General features: G+C 36.9%; 1 protein-coding gene across 7 annotated transcripts in view; it reads left to right on the forward strand.

The window, feature by feature from the left end:
- The window catches only part of LRRC49 (leucine rich repeat containing 49), a 158,834-nt gene that overhangs the window by 70,170 nt on the left and 72,206 nt on the right, over positions 1 to 16,458 (forward strand). The window contains exon 1 of one of the 7 annotated variants that reach the window (XM_035708927.2): positions 15,483 to 15,565. The exons of the other annotated variants lie outside the window; for them this stretch is intronic. Within the exon in view, the coding sequence (XP_035564820.1) occupies positions 15,498 to 15,565 (68 nt within the window). The 5' untranslated portion in view covers positions 15,483 to 15,497. Of the gene's footprint in view, positions 1 to 15,482; positions 15,566 to 16,458 lie in introns of those variants that run through there. 7 annotated transcript variants of the gene reach the window in all.

Here is a 16,458-nt window from a genome sequence, read left to right on the forward strand (position 1 = left end):
AATCAGAAAACTCTAGCTGGTGAAATCTGCAGTTGAGCATAGATTTTATTATGGGTAAAAGTGAAAAGGAAACACTACAGATGTATGATTAAATTATTAGGATGTTTTTTTCAAAAGCACATGTAATAAATATGTTTACATTTAGTTCATTCTTGAGTCTTTATGTGAGATTTCAGGATCAATGTCACTTTCAAAAGAAAAATATTTCCCCTATTTGTGTTGGAAAAATACAAGTGATTTAAAAGCTGTGTTAAATTAGGGATAAATTTATAAGAATTGTGTAGTTCTTTGGAAGCTCCTTTTAATGTTTGAAGGGATAATTAATAATCATACTCTTTCTTCTGCTCTAAGTTTTGAACCAATTAAAAGATGTTTCAATTAAATCAGACAAATAGAGTACAAAATAACAGAATGTAGTTTAGATATACATATACAATCAGGCTTCCCAATACACCTGTCCTGAATTGGATGTTTGACTCATTGTGTCACTGGTAGAGAAATTGGAAAACAGAGCTACTCCTCTGAGAGGGGTGGAGCTGAAGAGAACGCTCCCATCCTGGAGACTGGGTAGCCTGAAAGAAAGAGAACCCATGATTATTGTGTTTGCACTTTTGGGAACTTACCTTTTAGAAAGTGTGTGTGTGGGGATCCCTGGGTGGCGCAGTGGTTTGGTGCCTGCCTTTGGCCCAGGGCGTGATCCTGGAGACCCGGGATCGAATCCCACATCGGGCTTCCGGTGCATGGAGCCTGCTTCTCCCTCTGCCTATGTCTCTGCCTCTCTCTTTCTCTGTGACGATCATAAATAAAAAAAAAAAAAAAAAAAAAAAAAAAAAAAAAAGTGTGTGTGTGTGTGGTGTGAATAGATTATTAAATGGATTGAATTAGTTGTTTTCTCCATATTAGTTTTTAGTATTAAAGATGAGTTTTATGAAGGGCTGAAATATAACTTGGTCAGGAAGGAAAATTATTGCTTGATCTTAAAAGTGTATTTATGTAATCAAGCCTTGGTTGAAAGAAGACCGTATTTAATCCTTTAAGAAAGCTTGTTTATAGCCAGGTAAGGAAGTTGCAAGTTGGGATTCCTTGTGAATAAGGAGGATACGTCTGGATTCTTGCCTTGGAGGGAAGTGAATCAGTTAGACTTGTTTGTCCTATGTACATAAAAAGGTATCACAGTGACTTAAGATACCTTAAAAGGGTAGTTCAAAACTGTCAGCTAATTTCTGAGAATTGTTTTTGGTAGAACTTCTTTTCATGGCTTAAAAAGAAATTGACAGTGTCACTTGTAGACCTTGTGTTAGAGACCATAGTTTTTAGGTTAGATATCTCTTAGAAAGCACTGCTACAAATCTGTGAGATTAATAATATTTTTTGCTAGTTCCTTTGATCTTATCTTTGGGACTTGCTTTTTTGCACTTACAGACTATCCCCTTTTAATTTTCCAAAATGATTGGCTAGAGGGGTTTTGAGAATGATGCCAATGTTTCATAGCTGTGTGGGTTCAGGATCTGGGGCTATCTTCAGGATATCCAGAGAATGGAAGCTAATAATTGGTCCTCCTCCTCCTTTACAATTTCATTAAAATATCTTCTTAATTTCTTTCATCTAAGAATTTAAAATTGGTTCCCAGTTGGTTGTTGAAGAACACTGATTATGCAGTTCTATATGTAAAACAGTAAAGGCATTGTGGGGAGTGACAAGACACATTTATGGCTTCTGTTTTCTATGAGTGTGAATATAATCTAATGACCAAGAACACACAAAGAACTGGATGATAGAAATGTAAAACAAGCACATCCTGCGTTTTGTAGAAAAGCCAACAGGCCCAGAATCACAGTCCATCAGCTTTGCAGCTCTGGTATAAAGAATACTTCTTCCCTGATAACTCTGGGAGACGGTTTCTGAAGGGCCTTAATGTTCATAAGTATGACCCTGGACCAGCAGCATCAGCATTGCTGGGGAGCTTATTAGAAATCCAGACTCTCAAACCCTACCCTAAGCCTACTGGATCAGAACTGTCATTTTAAAAAGATTCAAATGTACGTTACAGCCTGGGAAGCCCTATTGCTGAGGACTCTGATGGTGCTTATTTAGGTCAAGGGCCCAGTCAGAACTCATCGCTCTGGCTAGGGGTATCTAGGGCACACTGAATGCTCAAGCCTGGGACATATGTTTCCTGTCTCCTAGGGCAGTGAGGGCGGTGGGATCAGTATGTGGATTGGGTTTACTACAGAACGGAGGTGTTCTGTTGCTAGGGTAAGGGAAGCACCTAATAATAGGTGCCCAATAAACTTATTTCTTCCTTTCATCCCTATGCTCACATTAATGTTGGGACTAGCTGTTCACTAGCTCTTTCATGTTGGGCTGTTTCATCTCATTTTGTCTGTCTGTGTGCACGTGCGTGCACGCTTCAGGGTTCTACTCCTAGCCTCACCTCACAATGCCATCTGTCTGCTTGACCTAGATATTAGGGATCTTTTATTCTTCCACAGCATGGTTCTGCTATCCCACCTCAAAAACATATGAACGCTGTAAGGATAAGCACGCACATACCTGAGCCTCAGTCCGACTTTTGCTTCCTTGCACTCTTGGTAAACATGTGTGCATCACTGCCTGCTTTGGTTCTGCTACTAGGTCATTAATCCTTGGAGTCATGCCTTTTCAAGTTGTGAACTGTTAAAATACATTTGTATTTACTAGGAGTCATACTCTTAGCCCTAAGGAATTATACTCCTAAGTGACTACCTTTTAGAAAATTTTTACATACAGGGAAAGACAAAGTTATAATCATTTACAATTATTACTCATTTTTTAAAAAAGATTTGTTTATTTATTTTGGAGAGAGAAAGAATGCACAGGAGCACAGGGGCTAGGGGCAGAGAGAGTGGGAGAGAGAGAATCTCAAGCAGTACTCCCTGCTGAGTGTGGAGCCAGACCCAGGGCTCAGTTTCACAACCCTGAGATCATGACCTGAACCAAAATCAAGAGTCATTTGCTTAACTGACTAAGCCTCCCAGGTGCCCTTGTTACTATTAATCATTTTGTTGCTCAGATTTTCCCAGATCCTAGATTTGTCAAGCTGGCTCCTGTCCTCTTTTGATATGTCCTCATCATTTTTTAAACTCTTCCTTACTTTCTAGCACATCAGGATATTCCAGGATCATCTTCTGCAGCCCTGGCTTTGGAATTAAGCAGTTTTCATTACTTTTAGTGGAAAATGGTATTTAGAAAGCAAGAGTTAAGTGCTAAGGATGTTCATGGTTACTGTGGTATCTTTGCTTCTAGGCTTTCTCAATGGATAGTATGTGTGCGAGCGTGCTATACATTTATTTATCTGTGTATATTAAAAGCTGTGGCTTCATACTGACACTCTTCATGAATTTTATCATGAAACTTCCAGTTACAGTCCACTACCACTGGGCTTATTTTAGCAATCCACCATGTTTATAACTACTTCTTCTGACATTGACTCCCATTATATGTATTTATTTATTTGGTCAGTTTTTGAATGTATAGAAAATAGTTTCAGAATTGGTAACCCATACTTCTCTGGGAGGAGAAAGACTATTAACCAGGGTTCAATATTTATTTACACTGTTTTGTCTTTCACAGAAAATACAATCAAAGAAGTTCAGAAGTTGCTTGAGTTAGCTCTCCTCCACAGTTTTCAGGGTGATTATGTTATTCATTTGAACAGTAAAATTTATTTGTTTCATTTGTATCTATTTTTTGTTGTTTTTTCCCCCTCAACCCTCCTATAATTTGATAATGTTTATTTTTCTCTTCGTGTAATAATGACATGGTACCAAAGCTCAAACCATACAAAAAGGTATCTCTCAGAGATCCGTCACTTTCCTATTCTTTCTACCTCACACTCAACCCCATTCTTCTTTCTATTCTGTTTCAACACACACCTATAGGAAGCCAATTTCATAAGTTTCTGGGTGAGCCTTCTGTTGTTCCTTTTTGCAGAAATCAGCAGATAAGTGAGTACTAAAAAGGAATTTGCACAAGATTTTTTCTTGTGTGCTTTCCAATGTTTGTATTAGAGCCCTGATCCACTTGGAGATTATTCTTGCATAGTGTAGAGTTTGGAGCTAATTTAATTTTTTTTCACATGTCTATTCAGTTACGCCAGAGCCATTTATTAAAAAGTCCATGTCTGCCCCAGTGATTTGGGGTTCTCTATCTTTAGTGTCAACTTGTCTAACTCCATTAAGAAGCTTTGGTATTGGGCAGCCCTGATGGCTCAGCGGTTTAACGTTGCCTTCAGCCCAGAGCGTGATCCTGGAGACCCAGGATCGAGTCCCACGTCGGGCTCCCTTAATGGAGCCTGCTTCTCCCTCTGCCTGTGCCTCTGCCTCTCTCTCTGTGTGTCTCTCATGAATAAATAAATAAAATCTTTTTTTTTTTTAAAGAAGCTTTGGTATTTTTATTGGGATTGCAGTAAAATTATAAACTTGGGGAACTAATTTTTCATATTAAATCATTCTGTAGAAAAAGTGATGTATTTCCATTTATTTAAATTTGCTTATGTGTCTTTCAGGTGTGTTTGGGAAGTTTTCCTCATATAGGTTTTGCACATTTCTTGTTATATTTATTCATAAGTATTTTATCTTTCTTGTTGATACTATAAAAGGAGGTTGTCTGTACCATTATGTTTCCTAATGGGTCATTGTTTGCGTATATGAAGGCTATTAACACAGATTTCTCTGTGTTAATTTTACATTCTGCTACCTTACTGAATTCTTGTATTGTTTGGGCTAGTTTTATCATTGATTCCCTAGGGCAGCACAGTCTGATAAAACCTTCTGAACAGAATAGAAATATTCTATAACTGCTCAGTTGAGTATTTTGGTCATTAGTCACATGTCACTATTTAAGTGTAAAATAAAATTAATAAGTTAAATAAAAGTTAAATACAATTAAACAAAAAAAATTTTTTTAATGATTTTATTTATTTATTTATTTATTTATGAGAGACACAGACAGCGAGAGGCAGAGACACAGGCTCTAGAGAAGCAGGCTCCATGCAGGGAGTCCAATGTGGGACTCGATCCTGGGACTCCAGGATCATGCTCTGGGCCAAAGGCAGATGCTCAACTGCTGAGCCTCTCAGGGATCCCACAGTTAAACAAAGTTAATAAAAATAATTATTTAAATTCTCAGTCACATTAGCCACATTTTAAGTCTTCAGTAGCTACATGTGTCTAAAGGCTACCATATCAGTTAGACAGCATAGTTCTTCCAGGTATGCTGTATGTCATCTGCAAATAAAGATAGTTTCACTTCTTCCCCAATTCTTATACTTTTGATCTTTTCTTTTCTTTTTCTTTTAAATTTTATTTATTCATGAGAGACATGGAGAAAAAGGCAGAGACATAGGCAGAGGGAGAAGCAGGGCTCTCTGTGGTGAGCCCAATGGTGGACTCGATCCCAGGACCCTGGGACACCAAGCCAAAGGCAGATGCTTAACCAGAGTCATCCAGGTGTCCCCATTTCTTTTATTTAATTACATTAGCTTTTATCTTCAGTAAAATATTGACTAGCATGAAATAGCAGGCAGACTGGCCTTACTTGTGATTTAGCCGAAATGCCTCAGATGTTTCCACATTAAGTAAAATATCCAGCTGTTTTTGTTTATATTTGTTTATATTTTATAACAAATATAAACAAATATATTTGTTTATATTTTTATTATGTTAAAAAAGAGTATCCATCAACTTCTATTTTCTGGAGTGTTTTCTTTAAAAAATAATTGTTGAAATTTTTCAAAGGCCCTTTTCAGTATCTGTGAAGATAGCCATATGATTTTATTCCCTGAGATCTATTAATATAGCATAATATAGTATAGTATATAGATGTCCCAATAGTGAGCAAATTGTACTTTTAGAATAGATAGCATTTGGTCAGGTTGTATAATTTTCTTAATGTGGTGTTAAATTTTGTTTCCTAAAATTTTAGTTAAAACTCTTGTAACAATACCCGCAGGTGATGTTGATTTATCATTTTCTTTTGTTTAAAAGTACTATTTTTACAGATGTAGGAGTCAATGTTATACTTGCTTCATAAAAAGAATTAGTAAGTTTTCCTTAATTTTCAGTGCTTTTGAACAATTTGTGAAGCACTGGTACTATCTAATCTTTGAAGTTTTGATAGAATTTCCCTGTGAACCTGTGTGTGTGTGTTCATTCAGAGAACCTAGGTTGGCATAATGTCCCTGATTCTTTGCAGGCCAGCTTGTCTCTGTTTCAACTACTTAACTTTGTTTTTGTGCTACATAAACAATACAAAATGGATGAGGAGCACTATGTTCCAATAAAACTTGATTTATGGGGGTACCTGGGTGGCTTAGGCGGTTAAGAGTCTGTTAAGCATCTGCCTTGGCTCAGGTCACAGTCCTGGGGTCCTGGGATCGAGCCCCCTGTTAGGCTCTCTGCTCAAAAAGAAATCTGCTTCTCCTTCTCCCTTTGCTCCTCCCCCTGCTCCTTCTCTCTCTCTCTCTTTCTCTCTTTCTATCTCTCTCTCTCTGTCGCTCACACTCTCTCTCCTTCAAATAAATAAATAAAAAGCCAGAGCACCTAGGTGGCTCAGTCAGTTAAGTGTCTGCCTTCGGCTCAGGTTATGATCCCAGGGGTCTGGGATCCAGGCCCACCTCCCCCTCTACCCCCCATCCCAGGGTCAGGCTCCCTGCTCAGTGGGATGTCTGCTTCTCCCTCTACCTAGGTCTCTGCCTCTCTCTGTGTGTCTCTCATGAATAAATAAATAAATACAATCTTTAAAAATAATAAATAAGTATATAAATAAATAAAATCTTTAAAATAAACTTGATTTTTGTACACAGAGATTTGGATTTCATATAGTTTTCATGTCATGACATGTCATTCTTTTGAGTTTTTTACAGTCATTTAAATTTATATATATATATAGCTGTATTATTTCTTTGCATTGTAAGTTGTATTTAGGGCCTCCAAGGCCAATCTGAATTTCACTTTTGATCTTTGTGCCTAGAGGTCCTTACAGTTTTGTTCCTTTTATTTTTTTTTCTTTTATTTTTGAAGTCTAAGAATTTGTTAGGTTATGTTTTCAAATGCGTCATTCTGATTCATTTTTCCAAGGTACCTGTTGGACCTTTTCAATATGTATGTTTTGGTCTTATTTCCAGAAAATTTTCTTGGGTTATAGTTTTAAGTATTAGTTCTGTTCCATTGTTTTGTTTTTTTATTTAAGAGCTCGAGTTGCACATACTTGTTTTCTTCTTTGTTTTTCTTCTAGTTCAACTACTTTACTTCTGACTCATTTTATTTCTTTGCTTCATTTTCATTCTCTTGGGTTTTTTCTGGCTTTCTTCAGTGTCCCTTAGTAACATTTTATTTGTATCTACTCTCCCTTGGGGACTTTGTAATTTTTAACCTTTGCACAATGATTTTCTTTTCACTTTATTCCTAAGTCTAATCAACTGTCTTGTCACCTCTTCCTGTTTATTGTCCAATCTGCTTTAAAGTTTTGAATTTCTAATTTAAGGTAGATTTTCCCAGCTCCAGACACTTACTTGAAGATATGTGATAGTGTGGAATGTTGTGTTACATGTTTCTTTTTGGGGAAGGGCAGCAGATTTGATTTTTATTCTTAAAACTGCTTTCTATATATTTATTCTGGTTTTCTCAATTCATTTTGTGGGTTTGGGTGATTTTTAAGAATCTTCCATGAAAGGATAGCTGGGTGGCTTTGTCAGTTAAGTGTCTGCCTTCGGCTCAGGGTCCTGGGATTGAGCCCCATAGGGCTCTGCACTCAGTGTGGAGTCTACTTTTCTCTTTCCCTCTAACTATCCCTCCTACTCATGTTCTCTGTCTCTGTCTCTCTCAAATAAATAAATAATTTTTTTAAAGGAATCTTCCATCAAGGGTGTCTTCTGTCAGTGCAGCAAAGCACAGTTGAGGGGTGTTGTGTGTATGTGTGTGTATATAAAAGGGGTTGTATATCCTTTTAAATGTTTAAATTTTGACTCTCTTTTATCTTGCAAAGCTCTAAATTCCCCCTTTGCCCCTTTTCACTCTGACCATCCGGTCTCCAAAGAGCTCATCTACTTTCCTTTCTACCTTGTCAAAAGCAATGCCTTGTTGAAGACTGCCACCTTGAATCATGTGCTCCTTAAAGTCCCTTCCTTGTAGTACATGCTCAGATCTACTAGCGCTCTTCCCATCTTGTTGTGCCTACTGTGGGCTTCTGCTGGTGATTTTACATTGGTTTTAGACTTACCACTAGCTCCTCTTTTCTTTCTTCTACATAGTTTTTTTCTCATATTTGCCCTTGTATATTACCTGTTTACAGGTAACTTGATATTTGGGCCTTCTCTGTCTTTTAGTTATGTTAGGGGCATTGGTTTTCTGTAATTTGTTCTTAGTTGTTCTGTATTGGTATGGAACCAAACCAGAGAGGGTGGGTTTGGGACATTCATTTCGTCTCTTTGTCTACCTCGTGTGTGTGTGTGTGTGTGTGTGTGTGTGTGTGTGTGTGTGTATTTCTCTTAAGGAAACTACATTCTGGTAATATATATATTCCTTTAGAGTAGCAATTTAATCCTGTTCTATTATTCATCTTTTTGTTTTTAGCACCAATCTCCATGCCTATCATATAGTAGTCTTTAAATCTTCCTTTTTCCTATTAGTAATTAAAGTTGCAAATAAACTTACCTAGATCCCTTTTCCCAAGGGCTACAGCTAGCTAAAGGATTGTAACATGAAATTAAAACTCCCTTACCTATTCCCACATCAGCTAGGGGAGCAGCACTGGAGTTCTTACTTGAAAACCTGAATATATAGAAATTGCTATGTTGCTCATGAATGAAGGAATTTGATGCACAGGAGTCTCGTGAGATGATGCCATTCAGTTTAGAGGAAAACCCCATGGTTCCTGAATGAATACATCCTTCTTATTGTTATTCTTATGCTTAACTATGATATGAAATGAGGTGTCAGAAATCTGTTGTTCCAATATGAAGAGAAAACAGTGCTGCATTATGCTACTGCATTTAAAATTGGGAAGGTCAAAAGTGCTACGATGAATATTTAATGTTCTGATGAAATCTTAGGGGAAATGATGTTCTGTTCACCAATACCAGTTTCACACTGAAATCTTGACAGTCACTCAGTCTCATTTATATAGCAAATGAAATGTAATTTCATTTCCCTAAAGCTACCATTTCTTTTTTTTAAGATTTTATTTATTTATTCATGACAGACACAGAGAGAGAGAGACAGAGAGACAGAGACACACAGACACACAGGCAGAGGGAGAAGCAGGCTCCATGCAGGGAGCCTGACGTGGGACTCGATCCTGGGTCTCCAGGATCACACCCTGGGCTGAAGGCAGTCGCTAAACCGCTGAGCCACCGGGGCTGCCCTGTAGCTATCATTTCTATAAGAGATAAAAATACCTTTGTCAGTTCATGATTCAGAAAGAGAAAGTGGTAGGTACAGATATGTGGATCAAACTGAAGAAAATACAGGAAGATTTATTTACAAGTGTTATGGACTGAGTTATGTCCCCCAAAATTCACATGTTAAAGTCCTAGCCCCCAGTACCTCAGTGTATGACTATATTTGGAGATAGGGCATTTAAAGAGGTAATTAAGGTTAAAAAAGAGGTCCTGTGCTGAGCACTAATCAATTTGATAGTGTCCTAAGAAGAAGAAATTAAGAATCCTACACATACAGAAGAAAAATTGTGTGAAGACTTGAGAGAGATGATGACTATCTTCAGTCCAAGGAGAGAGGCCTCAGAAGGAATCAACCCTACTGACACTTTGGTCTTGGACTTCTAACCTCTAGAACAGTGAGAAAATAAATTTCTGTTCTTTAAGCCACACAGTTTGTGGTACTTTGTTGACAGCCCTAGTAAACTAATACTACAAGGATATTCATCATAGAATTTTAGGATAACAGCTCAAAATGGAAACAACATAAGTGTCCAACAATGGAGGCATAAGTTATATAGATCTCTAAAACTACCTATCCTGCCTGCTCTGACATTCTCTTTGACGGCGGAAAAGTAGTCAAGGATGCAGGCTGCTGCCATTATAAGTAACCTGAGCCAAGTCATGAAAATTATTAATAGAATAAGCTCCACTGTCTTTCAGTTTATAGCTTCCTCTGTGCAATGAGTAGAATAGAAAGGCTCCACAGAATAAGATTAGTTTTATTTGTCCTGGTCACAAACATGCCAGAGAGAAAAAAATTGTGCCTACAGATTTTAAACTGCATTGGCTCAAAATATCCCTTTTCCCCAAATGGTTTTATTCTCTGTTTTCTACACAAATTCCCTCCAAACTCTACCTCAGAGCCTCCTTTGAAATAAGATTTAAACTGTTCAGTATTCTTTTTTATCTTCTCTCCATTATTATCTCTAGTTACCATGCCAAAGCCAAGATATACTTAGTTATATCTGATAAGTAACTGTTTTTTGCCAACAAAACCTTACAATATAGTTCCCAAAATTCATTACAAGTTTACTTCTCATATATGTTATTTTTTATAATTTCTCTCCATTTCATTATAGTAGATTCCTCCCACAGATGAGTAGAATTCAGTAAGTAAATTAGAATATTCCCCAAATATTGAAATATTATGCATGTATTAAAAATAATATAGAAATAATTAGTAACATGAAAAGTGTTGGTAAAATGTAAAGAAAGCTGTATACAAAGCTATTTTATGTAACATGATCCATTTTGTTAAAAAATATATAAACAAGTCTACCTTTAGGAGAGATGTTACATGGTTTAATTTTAGTCTTACATTTTTCCAGAATCTCCTAATGATTATGTATTTTATAATAAAGAGGGGGAAAAAGAAGAAAGGAACCGCTAGGAAGAAGGCTGCTGATGTAATCTCGTTCCACAGTTAAGATTTTTGTTGCATAATTATGGGGTGAGGTAAGGTTTTTTTTTTTAAAAAAGAAACAACACTATTATTATTATTTCATTCTATATTTGTTATAGCAAAGACAAACATTTACAATGTGGAAAGTGAGGGGACGCCTGGGTGGCTCAGCATCTGGTTGAGCGCCTGCTTTCAGAAGCCCAGGGCGTGATCCAGAGTCCATGATCGAGTCCCACGTCGGGCTCCCTGCATGGAGCCTGCTTCTCCCTCTGCCGTGTCTCTGCCTCTCTCTCTCTCTCTCTCTCTCTCTCTCTGTGTCTCATGAATAAATAAATAAATAAAATCTTTAAAAAACGACAACAGAGTAGAGAGTGAGTGTGCCGTCCCACAACCCCCAGTCTCAGTTGCAGAAGTACGATTGTTAAGAGTCTGGTGAGAACCTATTAAGGAAGGATTCTAACAGATTTTTGTTCCTGTGCCAAGACCACTGATACACGAATAACATTTCTACAAATACAGAATCATGCTTTCTAGATTCTTTCTCAGCTTGTTCTTTTAGTTAGCAATGTATGTAGCAATTCTTCCATGTTAGTACTTGTAGGCCAGGGGATGATATAAAAAATGTCATAGGTATAGCATGTATATTATGGCAAGGATAGTGTACTAATTCAGAACTTTTAACCAGTATAGCACAGGCACTGTCCAGTCAGAAGAGATGCTAAACTGGGTCTCAAGGGCCCTGCTGTGTCAAGGGTTAATCTTTTTGCTGCCAAAACAACAAAGGTTCAGGATACCTCACAGCTGGGACTGGGACAATGAGGAGGGGCACTTAGGTAACTTGAGGCCAGTGACCTTTACCGACTGGCATGGAAGTATTTCAGAATTTTAACTAATGCCATCAGTTATACAAGGTGCATATCAGCCGTATATGTATATCTCATTCTTTTTAATGGCTACTTTCAATTTCACTGTGTGGATTAATTTTAATTTATTTTCGGAGCCCCTTATTGATGGTTGTTTAGATAGCTTTTCATTTTTTGTTTACAAGCAATGTGGCCAATACACATTTTTGTACATATTATGTTTATGAACATGGACTAGTTTATCACAATGTGACTTTTGGAGAAAACATTTTTCTCCTTAGAACTGTGAATGTTAATATTTATTTCTTGATATTAGTGAAGAATTATAAAGCTCACATTAGAAATTTTTAACTTTAAGGGTATTTTACATTACATTAGTTTACATTAGTGAACTAATGTAAGCCTAACTTTGCCTTAGAATCGCTTATAGGACTATCAGAATAATATAACCGTGACTCTACCCCTAGCAATTTTGATTCAGATATGGATGGGTTCTAGGTATTTGTGTTTTTTAAATAGCTCCACAAATGATTTTGATGCCCAGTCAGTAAAGAAACTACTGAAATGTGGAGGAGTTAATATTTTAAAATAGGACAAGGTGATACAACTTGGTGATGTGTAACACTTAGAAAAAAGTATTGGTGAAGATGTGAAGCTACTAGAGCTCCTGTACCTGCCAGTGAGAGCGTACAGCAATAAATCATTTCGTAAAGCTCTGGAAGTGTATTAAGTCCACTTACTACCATACTTTATGACTCAGCAATAACACTCTTAGGTATAAACTCCACAGAAATGCTTAACGTGTTCACCTGAATGTTCTTAGTTGCACTATTTAGAATAACTTCAAATACAAACAAGCTAAATTGTGCTCCAATAGTAGAATAGAGAAAGTGAGTTTAATGTAATACTATCCAGCAATGAGAGTCCTTAAACTACAGCTGCATGTAATATGGATGAATCTCAAAACATATGTGAAACTTAAGAAGCCAGATTCAAATAATTGCATATGAATGATTTCATTTACACAAAGTTAATAGAGAGGCAAGTCTTATCTATAGTTAGACTCAAGAGAATGCTTACTTTGAGGAGTAATCGCTGTAAGGGGACATGGTAGCAGGGAGGCATCAAGGCGCGTAGGTTATGAGAGAGGAAGAATTTTCTTTCTGCTTTTCTAGTATCTTTGGCTTGTTTAATAATTACATTGACATAAGACAGATTAACAGGAGAAAAACAAATATAATTACATATGTACAGGAGCCCCATGAAAATATGAGACCCAAGGGCAAATTGATCAGTAGAGGCTTGTATGCCATCCTGAGCTAAGGAATAGGATAGTGGCATAGAGCTTCAAAGGGGAGGAGGATGATTCACAGCATGATAAGAAGAGCAGATGTTTGGTAAATAGATGTTTGCCCTGCCATACATATAGATCTTTCAGATAAAAAATTCTCTCTTTCTGAGCCAGGCCCCCTTTTTAAGTTCTTTTAAATAGTTAAGGAAAAGGGAAAAGTTTTCTTGGGTCTTAATTGCCTTCAGCTCAGAATAATTCACACACCAAAGTGGCATATTTTGGAGTCATGTATTCTGCTCCCCATCAGTCCCACTTTTGAAACTTCCCCAAGAAGTTTCACAGTGCCAAAATTGACTTGGTAGATTGGTCCATTTCACTGAACCAGTCCCTTAGTGCTGAGAGTAGGTCAGTTTAGACAGTCGTGTCTCCGTTCAGTAGGCAGCTAAGCATGTAGATTTCCAAAGTTAGGTCTGTGGCACAAGCCATCAGGTATTTAGTAAGAGACATTTCTATGGAAACAAAGAAAAACTAGTGATTAATGATTGGAGGAGATTGTAATCCCAGTTTCTGGGATTCTGAAGGCAGCTAGTCAAGAAGATATGTGAATGTTTGGCTCAAAGCAGCTTCAGATAGAGTAAGGGAAGGTGGTGGCAATCTGATAGATTTCCTGATTTGCAGTTGAATGTCCCGGGTGATCTTTCTGAATGGTCATAAGCAACAGGCAAGACTGTCCATTCTATTGGGGTTATTTCTCTAAAGTTTATATCAAATTGTCCAACTTTGTTTACATGGCTTCAGAAAAAGAGCAGTTTTAGTTATCAGTGATTCCAAGTCAGAAGGGTGGGAGAAAAGTCAGAAATGTTAGTTTGGAGAGTTGTAGTCAAATACTAAAGAAAACTAAAAATTCAGGTTCTAGTCAAGTTTACCAGTACAAACAAAACCTCAAAGACAATTAATAATATTAGAAACTAATATGCAGAAAAGCATATCACTGAAATTATTTGTCTCTTGATAGTCACACCCAGTTTTGTCAGAGAAAACTACAATAAGACTAATTTGTTTGCAAATTAAACCTAGTTTCAATAAACTTGACCTGATTCTTTATATATAAGTGCAGCAAGAATGATGACGGATCGTTTAGAATCTTTTAATCTGTTCTGTTGGAACTTTTATTTTTTTTAAGATTTTATTTATTTATTCATGAGAGACACAGAGAGAGAGGCAGAGACACAGGCAGAGGGAGAAGTAGGCTCCATGCAGGAAACCTGATATGGGACTCGATCCTGGGACTCTGGGATCACACTCTGAGCCAAAGGCGGATGCTTAACCACTGAGCCACCCAGGCATCCCAACTGTTGGAACTGGTTTTTTTTTTTTTGTTGGAACTTTTTATAAGGAATCTCAGATTTGTCTTTTTAAAAGCTGTGTGAGAATAAGAAGCCAAACCAGGGTCTCACCATCAGACTTTGTATGTAATACCTATAGAATTGGTTAAGTTCCTTTCCTCTTGAGGTCCCCAAAATGTCCTGAGGTTTCTGAGTTTACTGGGAAGTGGCCTTCTTTACACACCTAGTGAGACTGCTGAGAACCCTGTAAGCAAGGTACCAGGCCAATTTTTCCAATGGGTTTTATTGGCTCCATAAAGTCAACTTTAGTTCCTTAAAGCTATCTGGCATATCTGATGCTTAGTACATTCTCAAAAATGACATTTCAGCCAAAGCCTTGGCAATATAACCAATATTTCCAGTTGTGTCCTATTACAAGGAGAATAGATTCTTACTGAATTTATGCAAATAACTGTATTGGTATGAAAATAAGAGTTCTAAGTTTCCCAATTTTGGAGTGATCAGTAGGGAGAAAAAGTAATTGTTTCATCTTTGTTCACAAAGATATATCTTACTGAAATTGTTGATAGCTTAAGAGAAAAGAGAAGTTTCCTTAAACCTGGAAAAGCAGCATAAAAGAACCTTTTATGAACATTATGAACATTTCATAATGTCTCAATGAAAAAGTCATAAAAACTTTAGTCATTTTCATCATCTCATTCTGTCTCATGTTATTAATTCTACTTGAATGCAGTTTTTCCATTAGTTCTGTAAATTGTTACCAAGTTCAGTTTTATGATCTTAAATTATTTGAAACCTGTACATATCAAAAGTCCTTTCCTCAAATCTCTTTGAAAATGAAGTACTTTTGAAGGAGCACTTTTGCAAAGCATCAGCGTAAGACAATAATTATCTGTAAATAACAAACCTTTAAAATGCCCATTGTTAAATATCTGATGAAATTCATTATAATGGAATTGATACAGAAATGTGTTTATTTTTGTGGCCCACAACATTTTGAGATTATAACTGGAATTATGATGATAACATAATCAGCGGTGCTCATACCAAATCTTTGCCAGAATTGCTGTTTCCAAGGAAGTAGTTCCACAAATGTTTTCTCTTGCTAATTTAGAAAATGGAAACGACTCTCACCACTCTCACTTCCATCAGATCTTGTAAGGAGAAATCCAGGAGACTGATATGGTAAGAATTCTAACCTTATGCTGGCTTTTGTCAGAGGTCCCAGCATCTCTCAGCTACAGTATCCATGTCCAGCCAGTGAAGATCCCTTTATGGTCACCAGCTGTAGGGAAGGAAAATTTCCCTTCTACCCTGCTAGGTTCTTTGGCTGATTTAATAATTAAATTGACAGATTACCAGGAGAAAAACAAATTTAATTACATATGTGCAGGAGCCCCATGAAAATATGAGGCCTAAGGCAAGTCAAAGTTGAGGCTTACTATGCTATCCTGAGCTAAGCAATGAGATGGGGCGTGAGACTTCAAAGAGAAGGAGAATAATTCAGAGGATGATGAGGAGAGCAGATGTTTGGTAATTAGATGTTTGTCCTGCCATAAAACGTTATCTCTGATAAAACTATCTTTCTGGGCCAGGCCTCCTATCTAAATTCTTTTAGGTAGCTAAGGGAAACAGTAAAAGTTTCTCTTAAATTTGCTGAGTTTGGTTGTCTTCAGCTCAAAATAATCCACACTCCAAAGGCCATGTATTTTGGAGTCACATATTCTACTCCTCATTAGGGTAATGTTTTGTTTCTTAATCTGGAGACTATTTACATGGTATGTTCAGTTTGTGCAAAGTCATGAAGCTGCATACTTAGGACTTTTCTGTATTTGTATTACGTCTGATGAAAAGTTCAAAAAATACTGTAAAATCATCAATAAAAGGAAGTTCCTCTATTCCTTTACTAATAATGCAATTATCTCATGATAGAATAATATCTATCCTTCAATTAATTGTAAAAGAGGAATTTGGTCTGCAGTGGTATACTGGAGCCAATTTATGTTGGCTCACTAGACTAACTTATATGCATCTTTTCAATTCAGCATCATCTTGGTAGCTTGAAGTTGGCCATGTTG

The sequence above is a fragment of the Canis lupus genome, chromosome 30 (genome assembly GCF_003254725.2).
Source record: "Canis lupus dingo isolate Sandy chromosome 30, ASM325472v2, whole genome shotgun sequence".
Classification (NCBI taxonomy): domain Eukaryota; kingdom Metazoa; phylum Chordata; class Mammalia; order Carnivora; family Canidae; genus Canis; species Canis lupus.